Genomic DNA, 15,788 nt, shown 5'->3' with positions numbered 1-15,788 from the left:
GCATTTTGCACCACTGTGATCCCGGACCTGAGTGGGTTAACTTTATGAGCTTATTTATGAGACTGTCCAGCAGAAATCCAGGATGTTAAAAATCTGCCAAGCTACCTGTCAGCCAGTGATGCTGTGATGTGCGACAGCTCAATAAAACCGGCTCTCCACAGGCTAGCAACGCTGTGATGTGAGACAGCTCAATAAAACCAGCAGGCTGCCGTGGACTGCGCTTTCCTCTAAACAAACTTGGAGCAGGTTTGGGTTCTGAATGGGTCAAGCCTACTTTTCAAAGATGAAACAATCAATCTAACCCATGGGAGTCTTTTATTCAGCGTTCCAAAAAAATAATTTATAAACAGTACGCAAATTAAAAAGGCAGACTGGGAGCTGTGAAAGTAAAGTAAGGTACGACGAGGATATTTTCATCACATAACTCCTGCAGCCTGACAGAGAAAAAAGCCCAAGTTACTTTGTGTGCCATTAAAAATGTACTCAATAATTTCTGCTCACATGAATGAAAAGTGCTCCTAATTCTGGGAGGCCCGTGTGCCGGAGCCTGTTCGTTCTGGGAGGCCCGTGTGCTGGAGCCTGTTCGTTCTGGGAGGCCCGTGTGCTGGAGCCTGTTCGTTCTGGGAGGCCCGTGTGCTGGAGCCTGTTCGTTCTGGGAGGCCCGTGTGCTGGAGCCTGTTCGTTCTGGGAGGCCCGTGTGCTGGAGCCTGTTCGTTCTGGGAGGCCCGTGTGCCGGAGCCTGTTCGTTCTGGGAGGCCCGTGTGCCGGAGCCTGTTCGTTCTGGGAGGCCCGTGTGCCGGAGCCTGTTCGTTCTGGGAGGCCCGTGTGCTGGAGCCTGTTCGTTCTGGGAGGCCCGTGTGCTGGAGCCTGTTCGTTCTGGGAGGCCCGTGTGCTGGAGCCTGTTCGTTCTGGGAGGCCCGTGTGCTGGAGCCTGTTTGTTCTGGGAGGCCCGTGTGCCGGAGCCTGTTCGTTCTGGGAGGCCCGTGTGCTGGAGCCTGTTCGTTCTGGGAGGCCTGTGTGCCGGAGCCTGTTCGTTCTGGGAGGCCCGTGTGCCGGAGCCTGTTCGTTCTGGGAGGCCCGTGTGCCGGAGCCTGTTCGTTCTGGGAGGCCCGTGTGCCGGAGCCTGTTCGTTCTGGGAGGCCCGTGTGCCGGAGCCTGTTCGTTCTGGGAGGCCCGTGTGCTGGAGCCTGTTCGTTCTGGGAGGCCCGTGTGCTGGAGCCTGTTCGTTCTCGGAGGCCCGTGTGCCGGAGCCTGTTCGTTCTGGGAGGCCCGTGTGCTGGAGCCTGTTCGTTCTGGGAGGCCCGTGTGCCGGAGCCTGTTCGTTCTGGGAGGCCCGTGTGCCGGAGCCTGTTCGTTCTGGGAGGCCCGTGTGCCGGAGCCTGTTCGTTCTGGGAGGCCCGTGTGCTGGAGCCTGTTCGTTCTGGGAGGCCTGTGTGCCGGAGCCAGCGTGTGTTCAATTACACTACAGACCCTGGGGTTGGGGGGGGGGGTGCTTTGAGTGGACATTAATAACATGTTCTGCACGGCTCTCGCAGATCAGCTTTATGGCAAGCAAAGGCTGTGGAGGTGACGTGACACTGACACATTAAAACCTTCCTCCATTCTCTGCTCATCAGTTCACGTCACTCTGCCTCATAAAGAGCGCATATCACTTATGAGTTGACCCTTCAGTGGTTGTTTCTATAGCAGCTGATTGATCTCCGAGTGGCTGAATGTGCATCTCCATCCTGCCTCCCACTTTTTAACCATGCCTTTGGTGTTTGAAGGGGAAAAACAGGATAGAAGCTTGAATACCAATACTCATTGTTAAAACCTATTGCGATCAAGTGGAAAAAATCATCAAAAGAAAACTATCAAAACATCTCCCCTCGTATGCACAAGCACACAACTTTTATTTTCAATAAAGGATCAATAAAAAAAATCTTCAAAGGTATTGCCGATGGCTGGCTTTTTGTTTTTTGTTTTCTAAGACTCAGTTAATAATTAAGAAGTTATCCTTTTTTTGGTTTTTGTAGCAGAGAGCCCGTAGGCTGTAAATGTACTGTAGTCTTGCGTGGAAATGAAGGCGGCTCACACAGGATTTCCAGGTTCTCAAATTCACAGCTTATTAAGCCAGGACCCTACACTGGGCAGGTTAAGTGTGCTGCTTTGCTAGCCAGTGGTAGAACTACAGCTGAACAGCATAGTGCTACTCAGACTGCGACAAAATAATACAAATAATATAAAAGCAAGTCCCAAAACACAAGTGCAGTCTCTGGTCCACTCTAGTCCCGCTTCTCTTTTGCTCTTCCCCGTGGTTTCTTCTGCTCCTTTCTCACACTCTTCACAGCTCAGCAGCAGCAGTCCACCACCTATTTCTGTGTCCAGAACATTATTATTATTATTATTATTATTATTATTATTATTATTATTATTATTATTTATTTCTTAGCAGACGCCCTTATCCAGGACGACTTACAATTGTTACAAGATATCACATTCTTTTTACATACAATTACCCATTTATACAGTTGGGTTTTTACGGGAGCAATCTAGGTAAAGTACCTTGCTCAAGGGTACAGCAGCAGTGTCCCCCACCTGGGATTGAACCCACGACTCTCCGGTCAAGAGTCAACCACTACTCCACCACTACTCCACACTGCTGCCCGATGCACCAGACATCTCGTCCCTTGATTCTGCCTACAGTGTTTCAGCTGGGGACACTTGCGCAGCGAGTCCAGCCCCTGATTGGTGGCGATTCTCCCGTCTCTGACATCCCTGAACGCCTGCTGCACTGAACTGTTGACCCAGGGCCAGAACCTTCCCCAACGCGGTTACAGCAGACCCCGGGGCGTTACAGTACTATAAGAAGGAATACGTGTGTGTGTGTGTGTGAAGGCTTTCGGATACGATGGTCTTGGAGGCTTGCTTCATTTATAAAAAAAACGAATTTAGTTCCTAACAGTGATTATGTGAAGATCACAAATTAATTGGGTGGCCTGTCAGCTAAAGCACTTTTCAATGGTAACAAAAAACTGAGCTTTTATTCTGCCTCGCACTGCTGTTGGGAGTGAAAGATGTCCTTGCTGAGCCTCTGTGTTGGAGCTTCTTTCACTGTGAACTGCAGTAACCCCCTGTATCCCCATGCTGTTGAGCACGCATTATCGCTTGACAGCAGTCTTTGGCTGGTTATTTAGGCGAGGACAGTGTCTGGACTTTATAATTGAAAAGAAAAAAAATACTGAACAGCGTGCCAAACAAGCAAGTAAGCCATTGTTTTTGACTCCATCTGAAATGTGGAAGTCCTTCCTCCCTCCCAGTGGAAGAGTCTGTATTGTTCTGTCAGTCCTGTGGACAACGCAAAGAAATAAGGGGCAAACAAAGGAAATGCAAGAGTGTGAGCAAGCAGCCCCTTGCTGACATTTATGTAACTGATTCCTGCACCTGTTTAATATCCCATAAAGTGTGTTCTCTGCCATTACCTATCCTTGCTTATGCTATACCTGGTTATTTACCATTTCTTGCTAACTCATTTCCCTTTTCAACCTTTGGGTCTGCTTCTGAAAAGACTCCAAACTGCAGAAAGGTTGTCCGTCCCCTCTGTAGAGACATTTAGCAGCGCGCTAAACCATTAAACCTGGGGATCGAAGATACTGAGGGTACACTAGTAGAATCTCTTAGCAGTGTGTAGTGTGGACATGCATCTGTTAAAAAAAATAAAAAATACAAAAAGCTGCATGTTAAACAAAAACTATACTGCGTTTGTTCCTGAAAAGAAATGGGTTCTTCAGATGCAATTTGAAATGCTTTGGATGAGCTGAAATCAATTTACATGAGGGCAACCTTCACAACACCCCCACTCCCTCTCCCAAATCAGGATTTTCTGGAGCATCACGCAGAAGCAGCTGTTTGGCAAGTGAACATTGTGTGTGCATCCCAGTACTGCTGGGGAATCTGCCATTTCGTTGCTTCTTGTATGATACAGGCTTCTCGATTCTATTAGGGACCCCTTCAGCTAAACTGTAAGATTAACCCCACCCATTACAATCTGAAGATGAGAGTGTGATGCGGCTCCTGGAAGTGCAGTGTGTGTGTGTGTGTGTGAGTGAGTGAGTGAGTGTGTGTGTGTGTGGTGAGACACATCTAGTGACAGACGATCAGGTGAATATAATTCTGCGAGCGGTTAATGATCTTTATTGGCTAGAGAGTTATTATGACCCCAGTGCGTGCCAATGTTTATCTGCCTCTGCTGTTGGTTTGTGATCGATCAGATTTTTTCCTCCATTGAAATATTTCTACATGTACACAGCTTGCCTCTCATTTGCAGCAGACACCTGTCGGCGGGCTGGTTTGCGCGAACTAGAAAGTGATCCGCTGAGATCTCATAGAAATCAATGTCCTTTATTCACCGTGCTGTATGTGTGCAAGATGATCCTAGGCCCCGCCTCTACCCTGCTCCCAGCCAGATTGCTGTGAATCCAGGTTTTGTACACAGAGTAGAGGGGAGGGCTTTATGGAGTCCATGGCATGTGTTGAGGACAGCATTAATCTTGAAGTTCAAGTGCATAGCTGCCAGCCTGCTAGTCAATGTATTGTTTCAGGGTCTGAACACTAACAGAGATGGAATGTTTGGTGAACAAGGTTAGTGGTTGGGAGTCCATATAGGAAAGTTCTATATATATATATATATACAGTACATACTCTAATTCTATACAGTACTGTAGACTCCCCCTGATTAGACTTGTAGATCTCTTGATCCACCCCTCCTACTCAGCACTGGACTTGCCTGACCTCAGCACCACGTTACTGGATCCTCAGCTGATCCGCTATTGTACTACAATGTCTTTGTAGATATAACTTGTTGTAATCCTAACTCGTTGCATCCTAGTTCATATTGCATTCTTGTAGTATTACTGCACTTATTGTAAACCATACTGCATTTAAATAAATTGTAACTCTGTACTGCCCTGTGACACCTGGAAGTCACCTTCGATAAAGGTGTCTGCCAAATAAATAAATAATAAAATAATAATATAATACATGCTGCTCTTCTTCTTCTTCTTCTTCTTCTGCTTCTGCTTCTGCTTCTGCTTCTGCTTGAAAGATGAATGGTTGAATTCTCCTTTAAACGTACTTAGTGTTAGTTAGTGTGATTTAAAATAATAATGATAATAATAATTCATCAGTTTGCACGAGGTTGGATATGACTGGAGCTGGATTAGTTGTTCAGTAATTATTAAATAAATGATGCGTTTTGGCTGACACAATTGTCAAGGACGTTTCTTTCAAGAGATTTAATCGGCGCGTTATATTATTATTATTATTATTATTATTTGTTTATTTAGCAGAAATTGTATTGCATCTGTATTCCGGGGTTTGGTACTGCAAGCTACTGTGATGTAACGGACTTTAACGGAAGTAACATGAAAGAGTAAAATAGATTCGACTAACAATAGAAACGAATCCTGGCACAGCACTGAAGAGTCAGGCAGTGTCTGCTCAGTGTAGGGGTGAGGTGCAAAGATGCAGCCTTCCATAAACACTACAGTATCGTCTAATAGAACGTATTCTAGTATTCGCTGCGGTGAACTGTAGGAAACATGTTTTTGGAAGGTGCTGGCTGTAGTATGTTTCTCTATAGGGCAGTGGGGTTATTTGGTATATTGGAAAAGAGCTGGAATCTGTGTTTATTGTTACAGTAGTCAATCTTCTTTTATCCATACTATATATAGCCTGGCAGCAGAGTTCAATTAGACTTGCAGGACTCCAGTACAGATTCTGTTCTAATCTGCAGTGTTTCCTGGAGACAGAATAGAGCTCATGATCGCTTTAAGGTTGGTACTGGACCCGTGGTTTATTAGACCAAATAGAAATCCTTGGAAAAGATGAAAATCCATAGTGATGTTCCTGTCGTATTGAATCTGTTGTTTCTGCTTGCTGTAGCGTGGGGAGAGACGTGACATTTATGCGTGGTAGAAATGTTTTTGCCAGCTCATCCGTGATGATGTGATCAGCTTAAGGCTTAAAGCAAGTGGTGAGTGGCACCCGTCAATTCAAAGCTACTTGGGGATCCAGGCCCTGCAGTGTTACAGGTGACATTTCTGCTTTGATTTGAATTTATTTATTCTTTTAGGAATGCATTATTTATTTATTTTTTTAAATGGTGCCCTGACTGGCACTGCAGCATTTGGGTTGATGCAAGTGACCTGAATCTATTTGAACACACCATTGCTACTGCTGTTTTGCATTAGGAAATCCAACCACTGTAGCAAAAAAATCTTGGAAAATTGTCAAAATAGGCAAATTAGTGATTTGCCTAATTTCACTGATGACTTAAATAGGCCACATGTGCAATTCATTTAAAATAGTAAGAGAAAAGGTACACATAGCCACACATGAAGTTGATTAAGATACCTAATTAAAGCACAAAATGGTCTAACATTTTCACACGAGTGCCAGTTTCAGGAACTTGAAAATGGGCTTTAAAAAATAAAATTAAAAACAGACTTTATATTTGTATTTCCCTGGTTAACGTGTGACACGTGATCTGCATTTTCCAGTCGTAAACGCTACAATAAAGTAACATATGACCTAAAACAAAAGGCAATGAGGAACAGTAAAGCCCTCCCTGCTGTAGGTGTTGCTGGTTAAACCCTGCAGCCGAGTGATTGCTTTGCATACGTTTCCATGTTAAAGTTAATAATTATCATTTACAAGATAATGCAGCCCTTTCCATATGTATTACAGGAAGGGGCTAATCTGCATGTCATTTTAACAAGTGAATGATGCAGAAGTGAATCCTCATTTCATATTTTTAAACCAATTTATCTCCAGAACCCAGATTTCCCAACACCCCCTGGCAGCCAGCCAGTTTAAATATAGAAACCCTCACCTGTCTGTGAGAGACACTGTGATCAATCTCACCTTGTGAAAGTGCCTTTGACAGCCGTGCAGTAAAAGCTGGCAACTTTCTGCACTGACCCTGTGTATTAAAAAAAAAAAGTTCTCAGGATGTTGTTAACCAAAGTTGAATTGTGAGGCGTTGAGCGATTTGCATCTTGGACGTTTGTAAAAAGGTACCCTTTGTGCCAAACTGAAATGAAAGAATACATGATACCCCCTCCCCTCCCTCGCACTGGCTGTGAGGCTGACAAATACTGTGAGGCTGTGTTCCGATCCTGTCAGGAGGGAGAAAGCACCTGCTGTTTTATTCTTAATAACTCAACACGGGAAGGCAAACATGTCCAGGCACTGTTCAAACCTTGCTGCATTTTTGTCCATCTCTAGTACGACCACGACTGCTGAAGTCCCAACAGCGTTTACTCACTTGTCATTTAAATTGAAACACAAAAGGCAGCGAGCCCTGTGCTGGGGATGACATTGCAAAGGGTCATTTGTATTCAAATGGACTGGGTCGTCTTGGATACGATTAGGTGACTGGAAAGCATCCACACAGAGGAAGTATCACAGATATTATTCTGGCTGCGTGCACTAATACCCACGCTGATTAAAACCACGGCACAATGGTAGGTAACTATAGATTGTCTTTTAGACTTGACCTGGAAGCAAACAAACTTTAGCCTCCGACCCCCCCCCACACTAATTTCCCTCCAACCCCCTCCCCCTCCCCCTCCCCCCCCCCAAAACCATTTCACATGTTTGTGGTCTTTGGGCAGGCACTGCAGTCATCCACGCTGTTTCAGAAGCTGCAGTGTAATATCACTTTTGCAGGCATGTTTTTATCTGAGAGATTAGTTTGAGATAATGGAGCCGCAGAGCCTCTCTGCAGCATGGTGGATGCACTGGCAGAGCGATGGGCTGTTTTGTTCCAACTTATTGGTATTTTCTTTGCTGTGCAGGAAGCAACCTGCCCTTCCAGTTTTTAATTAAAAAAAAAACATGCGTTTGCTCGTCGGAAAGGCCAAAATGTTCAAGTTTGTGCCGCACATTTTAACATCCAGTGCTTGAAAGTAAGTGCATGAAAGACAGAGGTGAGCTGGCTGAGCTTGTAAAAGCAGCCCTGTGCAGCACAATAAGAGCCTGTACTAGCTTGGTTGTCATAGCAGTGGAGTCTATGTGGTAAAACAACAGCTCTGTATCTCTCTGCTGTATCAGATAGAATTTGCTTTCAAAGACCACATTAGCTGCACAATGAAGCACATTCTTAGTTGCAGATTTTCATTACATGAGATTAACTGTTAAACATTAAGATCTGGGTTTGTATGATTTTAATGGTTCAGGTTTCCAGTGACAGTCCTTGTGCTTAGTTTGTTCATCAAGGATTCACAGGACCCACAGTGAAAGCAGCAGGGATGGATAGGGATGCATAGCAGTTTCACCCACTCCAGGTTTTACTAGGAGCTCGATCAGCCATAGTGTACAGGTAACAAGCTCAGGTGTGTTCTATTTAACTCATAGAAAAAACAGGAATGGATCAAACCGCTATGCAACAGACACCCTTAATAAAACCTTTATAAATCACCTGTGTGACTGCCAAAGCTGTGTTCCTATGCACAGTATGACAGCACTGCAGTTAAAGTGGCCCCTGGTGTAAGACCTGGCATTTGAACTACAGTGTGTGTGTATATACTGTAAACAGCAGCTACAGTGCAACCTCAGCTCTTCTGGTGTTGTCAGAAATGTGTGTACTGGAGCACCAAAAGACAAGAGGAAACTGGCATGCTCAGGTCAGCGGAAGAATGGAGAAGTGAGTGTGTTTTGCCTCCTTGATGATTTCGTTTTTAAGCTCTGTTTTCCTGTGGAAAGTCGTACTGCACCTGTCTATCCCGAGGTAGTAATTGCCTACGGGATCTCTGAGATCTTTGCCTAGTGTGCCAGGAGAATGAGTTTTGTGTTTACGTGCAAAACCTTCTTGGGGAAAATTACTTTCATAGAGTTGCTTCAGCTGCAGTTACTGTGAAAGGGAACCGTCCACTGACAGCAAAGGTGTATGAAAAAATATTGCGGTATAGAAACTCATTTATATATTTGTTATAACCGAATAGGTTTGTAAATATTGACTCTCAAGCTGTTATGGCTAATGTGACCTAATGCCTGTCTCCCCAGGTGCTGTGCTTTACAACAGGCCTGTCTGATTGCTGCTATCTGTCTAGTGTTGTCTCGACAGCACACTTATAAACGAGGCTGTGTGTTCGCTCCTAATAACTTTGTGTTTCACATGTGGCAGAGAGGTTTTACTATATATTGCTTTTCATGATAGATTACCCTGGGGAAAGCTAATGGAAAGCATTGCTGAAGCAAATTCACTCTCTTAACCAGGCACCGCCCGCGTTTCAAGTTGCCGTTGACTCTTGGCACCGAAGCCGCAGATGGTAACAGACACTATTTAAAACACTGACTCTCGTGGGGTCGACTCATTGTAAACAGGAAGCCCTTCGGAGTGGGGCTGGGGTGGGAGGTTGCTGTCTGGCTCAATAGAGTGAATCTCAATGGTCGGTACAGATCTTGTCAGCATCTGAAGCTTTCCAGGCTGGATCTATGACGGCTTTCACACAGGCAGTCTCGCAGTAACACGACACCTGCTGGGTTTGCCAGCACAGACTGGCTCCTTGACCTGCAGGAATGGTAATCCGTTGCAGCACGGACTGGCCCCTTGACCTGCAGGAATGGGAATCCGTTGCAGCACGGACTGGCCCCTTGACCTGCAGGAATGGGAACCCGTTGCAGCACAGACTGGTCCCTTGATCTGCTTTTGCAAAATACAGTTTAAATACACGCTGCAGACAGACAGACAATGACTTTACTGCAGACCTTTGATAAAATACAAATAGTGTCATCTTATTATTTTTTTTTAATTAGATAGGAACGGTTTGCATGCTGAGCGATCACAAGTCATCTCTCCCCTGAGTTTTTTCATTTTAGTTTCCCGCATATTAGCCGGGGATCTTTTTGTTTACAATCTAATTATAAAACCTTCCAGCGCTAATACAGTTATATACAGTTACAATGATGATAATCTCTGTAAGCCTCCAGGCAAACACGGGGGAAAAGACTGAACACGACACGATGAATGTTGATACGTTTTAGGTGGCGTGTGTAGGCTCAGACCCCCGTTTCAATTTCATTGATTTTTGTTTGATCACAAATATATATATTTTTTACACTAGATTTTACATTGCAGAAACCTTATAAAAATGAAGTTTTCAGAGAAGACTTTCTCCCAGCAGACAAAAACTAAACATAATTAAAGTGTTTCAATGGCCTGTAAGTAATTAAACAAATAAAATGTAAATGGGTTGTCGCTAAGTAAAGAAATTATGGGTGTTTTTTCCCCCAGAAAATGTGTCATGATACCACATTATTTTGCCAATGGGCATTTATTATTTTCGTATGTTTGAAAGCGATGATCAGCCCTTTACGCTGTTTAGCGGAACTGCTCTCAAATCTAGGAGAGCTTTCCAGACAGCGCGCTGGCTCTGGTGGTTTGGATGCAGTGCCTCTGGTCTCGGGTGTATGATAATCCTCACTTCCCTTGAAGCCTGATCTTCAGAGATCTCTTCAGATGTCAGCCTTTGTTCTGTCTTTGGGGGGGGGCGGCCTGATGACTAACGGCTGACGGCTGGAGGCTGGAAGAGTCCAGCACTCCAGCACAGCACTTTTCCCAGGTGATCCCTTTCATCTTCTAAGAACCATTTCAACCCCAAGCACATTGCCCCTCCGAAATCTCACAGCGACAGGTTGTCCCCTTTTCATTTTTTTTTTTTATTTGATTTTATAATTATATATGAATTATAATTATATATAATTTTAAACCGCGCAGTTTGCCTGCTTTGTTATTCAGGTTGAAGGGTCTGGTAATCAGAAAGACGTACAGGTATATAAATCGAGTCATTCATCACACCACATTCTTAGCTGCTGCCTTCTTGCTCTCATTAGGTGATCCAAGATTCACTAAGCCGCAGCTCGCTCTCATTCTGTTTGATCTACACCGTTGCTGGCTTCTTAACCCGCAGCCAGTTTCACGAATATCCTAAAACTTTTTTTTATTTTATATTTCATTTATTATTATTTTTATGTTTTTATTTTATTTAAACAGGAAACGAGCTCTGGGCTCCGGAGTGGCGCATTCAGTAAAGGCGCTCCACGTGAGTGCAGGATGCGCTCTACAGCCTGCAAGTCGCGAGTTCCAATCCAGGCTATTCCTTTGCCGATCGAGGACGGGAGCTCCCAAGGGGCGGCGCACAATTGGCCGAGCGTCGCCTGGGGGGAGGGAGGGTTAGGTCGGTCAGGGTGTCCTCGGCTCACCGCGCACTAGCGACCCCTGTAGTCTGGCCGGGTGCCTGCGGGCTTGCCTGTAGCTGCCCGAGAGCTGCGTTGTCCTCCGACGCTGTAGCTCTTGGGTGGCTGCATGGTGAGTCTGCAGTGTGAAAAAAAAAGCGGTCGGCTTGACGGCACACGCTTCGGAGGACAGCGTGTGTTCATCTTCGCCCTCCCGAGTCAGCGCAGGGGTGGTAGCGGTGAGCCGACCGTAATAAATAATTGGCCATTCCAAATTGGGAGAAAATAATAAAAATAATTGGCAACGACTAAATTTAAAAAAAAAAAAGAAACGAGCTCTGAGGGTCCGACTGCAGCTCTCTCCTCATGTTACTGTGCACCCCACATGTCTTTGCTGTGACGTCTTATCTGATCGTTTTATTGCGAAAACTCCACTTACCACGTGATGGGGTCTGTTTTAACTACTCAAATGCTGGCAAATCTTAAATTCTTCTCTATCTAACTCTTTACAAACCTTTATGATTTTCATACATTTTTTTAATCATTTTTTTTTTTAATATTACTACATACAATAAAAATAGTGAGTTTAAAGTTTCTTGACAGTTAAAGTATAGCAAAGTGGAAGCATGATAAAGCAAGGTAAGCATTGTAACGAATAGCGAAGTACAGTAAAGCTTAATAATAAGCATGGCAAACCAGGGTAAACTATATGGGAAATGCAGAGTGTAACCATGGACAAGCATGGTAAAACTTCAGAAAATACCATGGCAAAAATACAGTGCTATTAAACTTTTAGAAGGGTGCTTGCATCATTAAAATAGATCTCGCTGTGCCATCTTGCTGTGTGGGACAGAGTTGAGTACTTTCTCTGACAAGGACACTGTCTACCAAGGGGAGCACTTGGGGACTCCAATTCCTGCAGACAAACCTGGAGGAGAGGCTGTGTTGCACCTACTGAAATATTTCAAAGTTCAACTAAACAATAATAAAGAGTGGAGGGTGGCTAGGGGGGTCCTTTGAGAACGACAATTGCAACTGAACTGCTCACGTTACAACCTGTTCTTGGCTCTTGCTGTGCATGTTGGATTCAGATATATGATCTGTCTCAGAAAGGTGGCCAGTAAGCAATTGTACCAGGCAGGTGGGAGGTAACAACAAATTGAGTTTTAGATTCTTCCCTTGGGCTCTGCAGCACACGAACAGTGGGGATGCTGGATTGCTTTAGCTAAGCCTGCAGCTTTGTTAAGTTGCTCTTTACTGTTTGCCTCACGCACAGGATTTATAAGGAAGGTTCTGCAGCGCTGCTGACACAGGGCCTGGTAGCACATTCAGCACTGCAGGAACTGGGGCGTGTTGGAGCACAGAATCTGGAGCCAAGAGGTCCTGGGGTTAGAATTCCAGCTTTGCTATTCGCTGGGCAGTGTTTAGGCATTCGTGCACCACTTATACCTAGTTTCCATGAGCAGGGATTGTGTGCCAATCTGAGCTGGTCCGGATTCTCCCACATTCCTCCTGAACCCCCACTGACAGTCGAGTCGAGTGAAAAGATTCAGTTTCCAAGCCATGCGGTTCTTTCCCAGCAAGGTCGCATTAATTTGTTTACAAAACTGAAAGCCAGCCCCCGAATCACAGCATTGGTAAGAGATTAAAGGGGTGGCGCTTGTTTTTTCCTTGCCACACACAGCCTGATGAGATCTGGCAGAACTTTACCCCAGTCCAGGCAGCTGCGCTCAGATGGCAGCTCAGCCTTGATCTTCACCTCGAGACGTCCTTGACATTGAGAGAAAATGAAGTAGGAAGTGGCAGACACCCACCTGCATTTGCTGGAGAGGCAAGAGTCTGGCATGGCCAGGGATTCTTATCAATCTTCTGGGAGCTGTTATCCCATTATAAAGAATCCTAATGGACAAATGCATCCAGCTTTGCCTCTAATCTTACCAGATTTATTCTGCCTCCAATTTTTATTTCTCATTCAATGACTTGCAGTGGTGCCAATAAAAACACTGTGATCAGGAGAAAGTCCAGTATAGACTATAATAATAAACCCTTGTACACAGTCCTTCACAAGAATGTACACTTAATCAACAGCTGTAAAACACTCCTATAGTAAGCAATTGTAATACTGAAAGAAACAATTTTTAGCAAACATCTTTAAGATATTGATAAAGAATACTAATCAAAACGTGTTGTGTACTTTGCAATTTTCCCAAATTATCTGCAGAGAATACTATATATTTCACAAGTGCAACTTCTTATAAATGTTTTTGGTCATGATTTTAAATTGCCACGTTTCAGCAGAATTTAGCTTTTTATCTTTAAGTATCAAACTTTAGGGGCTGGAAGCTAATCAAGGAAGAGCTGGTGGATTTTTCGCCAGCCGAAACCATCCTCTTGTGTTCATATTTAGTACAATCCGAGTGTGAAATGTAATTTTTACATTTTAATATTAATAAAATCATCAATAATAAGTGAGTGCTAACCAAGACTTTAAAATATATCTTCTTCCTACTGGGTAGCATTAGCTGCATTGCTGGTCCCCATGTTGTTGTATTGCACATCTTTTTGTCCTTTGCTTGTGTAACGGGCAGTGTTGTGTGATACACTGGAGTTACGGATTCTGTACACTGTCAGTGAGATGAGGTTAAAAGCTCCAGCCCACCAATGCAGACGAGCCCCTCTCTCTTTTGTAGTATGCTTAAGGCACTAGCTTGTATTGCACAGGGTTGCCGGTTCACACACAGCCTCCGCCCTGTTACACTTGATTTTTTTTGTTTTAGTTTTGATCTTTAATTGGGGTTTTCCAGGTTTTCCAAGGGCCACACTGTAGCAAAACAAAGCCTCAACACTTTCTTTTTCCTGGCGACAAATCGCTTCCTGTGGTCAGTATCCGTGGTCTGGCCACAAGACTTCATGTGGTAGATCACGTGGGTGAAGCAGGAAGAGGGAGACCAAGATCTGCAGAGCTAGAGTGGTTCTTTAAAAGAAATATGCATGTCCCCAATAAAGTCATGAACAAGCAGGAAATTAGCTCAAGATCTACATTTTAAATCCTCCTTTACTACTCCTTTTGAATCTGCATCCTTTAATAATGTGATGCACCTACAGTAGTGTGCAAATTTATTAGAACACCTCAAGATCTCATGCTGTGAGAATTTCAATGAGTAGTCAATGATATAGACCCAATAACCACTCGTGTGTGAAAATGTTAAACCACTTTGTGCTTTAATTAGGCATCTTAATCAAGTTCCAAAAAGTCTCATGCATTTTACCATTTGTGGCTATAGGTTCCTTTTCTTTTACTGTTTTAAATTAATTACATGTGTGGCCTATAAAGTCATCAATTAAATTAGACGATCACTAATCTGCGTATTTTGACAGTGGTTTGATTTCACATGCACAACAAATCAAAACTACAGAAGCAATGGGGTGGTGTTCTAATAAACATGCATACTACTGTACATCTTGTATCACTGTAGCTCCCAATGTATTTACCTACCCTTGTTTCCCCTGGGCAGTGAAGAAGACCTGTGCCCCGACGGACTTCACCTGTCAGAACGGCCAGTGCATCCCTGCGAGGTGGCTCTGCGATGGGGAGGCAGAATGCTCCGATGGATCCGACGAGGCAGGATCGACGTGCAGTAAGTGACAGTCTCAGGAATACTTCTTTCCATGCAGTCTGGCACCTTGCTCAGGACCAGCGCATCTACGATACGATGAGCACAGTTCCTTTACTGAGGTCTTACACGGCGGGTTATAACGGAGGCGCAGTGAAGTGGGCTTCGGGTTCGGGTTGATTGTGAGGGAACACTTCTAATTAAGTCAAGTGTCTCGGGTAATGTCCTCATCATTGTTCACGTCTTCGGAGTTCAGACCCAATCCTACCGTCCTCTTCCCCATAAAGCTTAGGGTGATAAAGAATGGGTCTGGTGATGGACAGGATGCTGTAGTGGGGTTCTGCAGGTTGATCAGCACATTGGTGATGGATGGGATCTTCTAGCCAGCCGGACAGTCTCCAGTTCAGTATCCAGAGTGGGCAATAAATCAGCATGGTGATCTCAAAGCAGCTGTCCATGTCAAATTTGCCAGTAATTTGTCTTTGCTGTCAGTCAAGGGCAGGAGAGGGCTTGGATGCTGAATGGGAAGTGGACACCGGGGGTGGGTGGACAGGACATTGGGAATCAGCGTTGGAGAAGCTCGTGTTCGTGATGTTTCCTGTGTGTTTTTATGCTATCAGTGCTATTCCTTTCACAAGAACTGCTGTACAGTACAATTAAAACATTAAACACAATCATTCACAGCTTGCAACTGCTGACAGCTGTCATTTTTAATAGATGTCTTGTTATATCGACATATCGACAGAAATCTGACGGCTACACAGCAAGATAAAGAACCTGGTGTGCTGATCGAAGTGGAGTAGTGACCTCGGAACACTAACCAAATTACTATTGACTTCTGTCTTGGATTCCCATCTCCCAAGTATGTTTATATTTCTTGTCGAATAGCGCCTGTTGGCAGCACAAGAATACAAACGCAGGGATGGAAACAGGACTCCTATTGCATAGCAGCTTCCC

At 44.5% G+C, this 15,788-nt stretch overlaps 1 protein-coding gene across 3 annotated transcripts in view; it reads left to right on the top strand.

Annotated features, from left to right (window-relative positions):
* The window catches only part of LOC117400465 (low-density lipoprotein receptor-related protein 8-like), a 62,702-nt gene that overhangs the window by 15,581 nt on the left and 31,333 nt on the right, over positions 1-15,788 (top strand). For all 3 annotated transcript variants that reach the window (XM_059031435.1, XM_059031436.1, XM_034000520.3), the window contains exon 3: positions 14,733-14,855. In XM_059031435.1, the coding sequence (XP_058887418.1) occupies positions 14,733-14,855 (123 nt within the window). The remainder of the gene's footprint in view (positions 1-14,732; positions 14,856-15,788) is intronic.

This window comes from Acipenser ruthenus, chromosome 10 (genome assembly GCF_902713425.1).
Source record: "Acipenser ruthenus chromosome 10, fAciRut3.2 maternal haplotype, whole genome shotgun sequence".
Classification (NCBI taxonomy): Eukaryota; Metazoa; Chordata; class Actinopteri; order Acipenseriformes; family Acipenseridae; genus Acipenser; species Acipenser ruthenus.
Note: the sequence above shows the minus strand (reverse complement) of the source record. Positions and strands in the feature narration are given on the sequence as shown.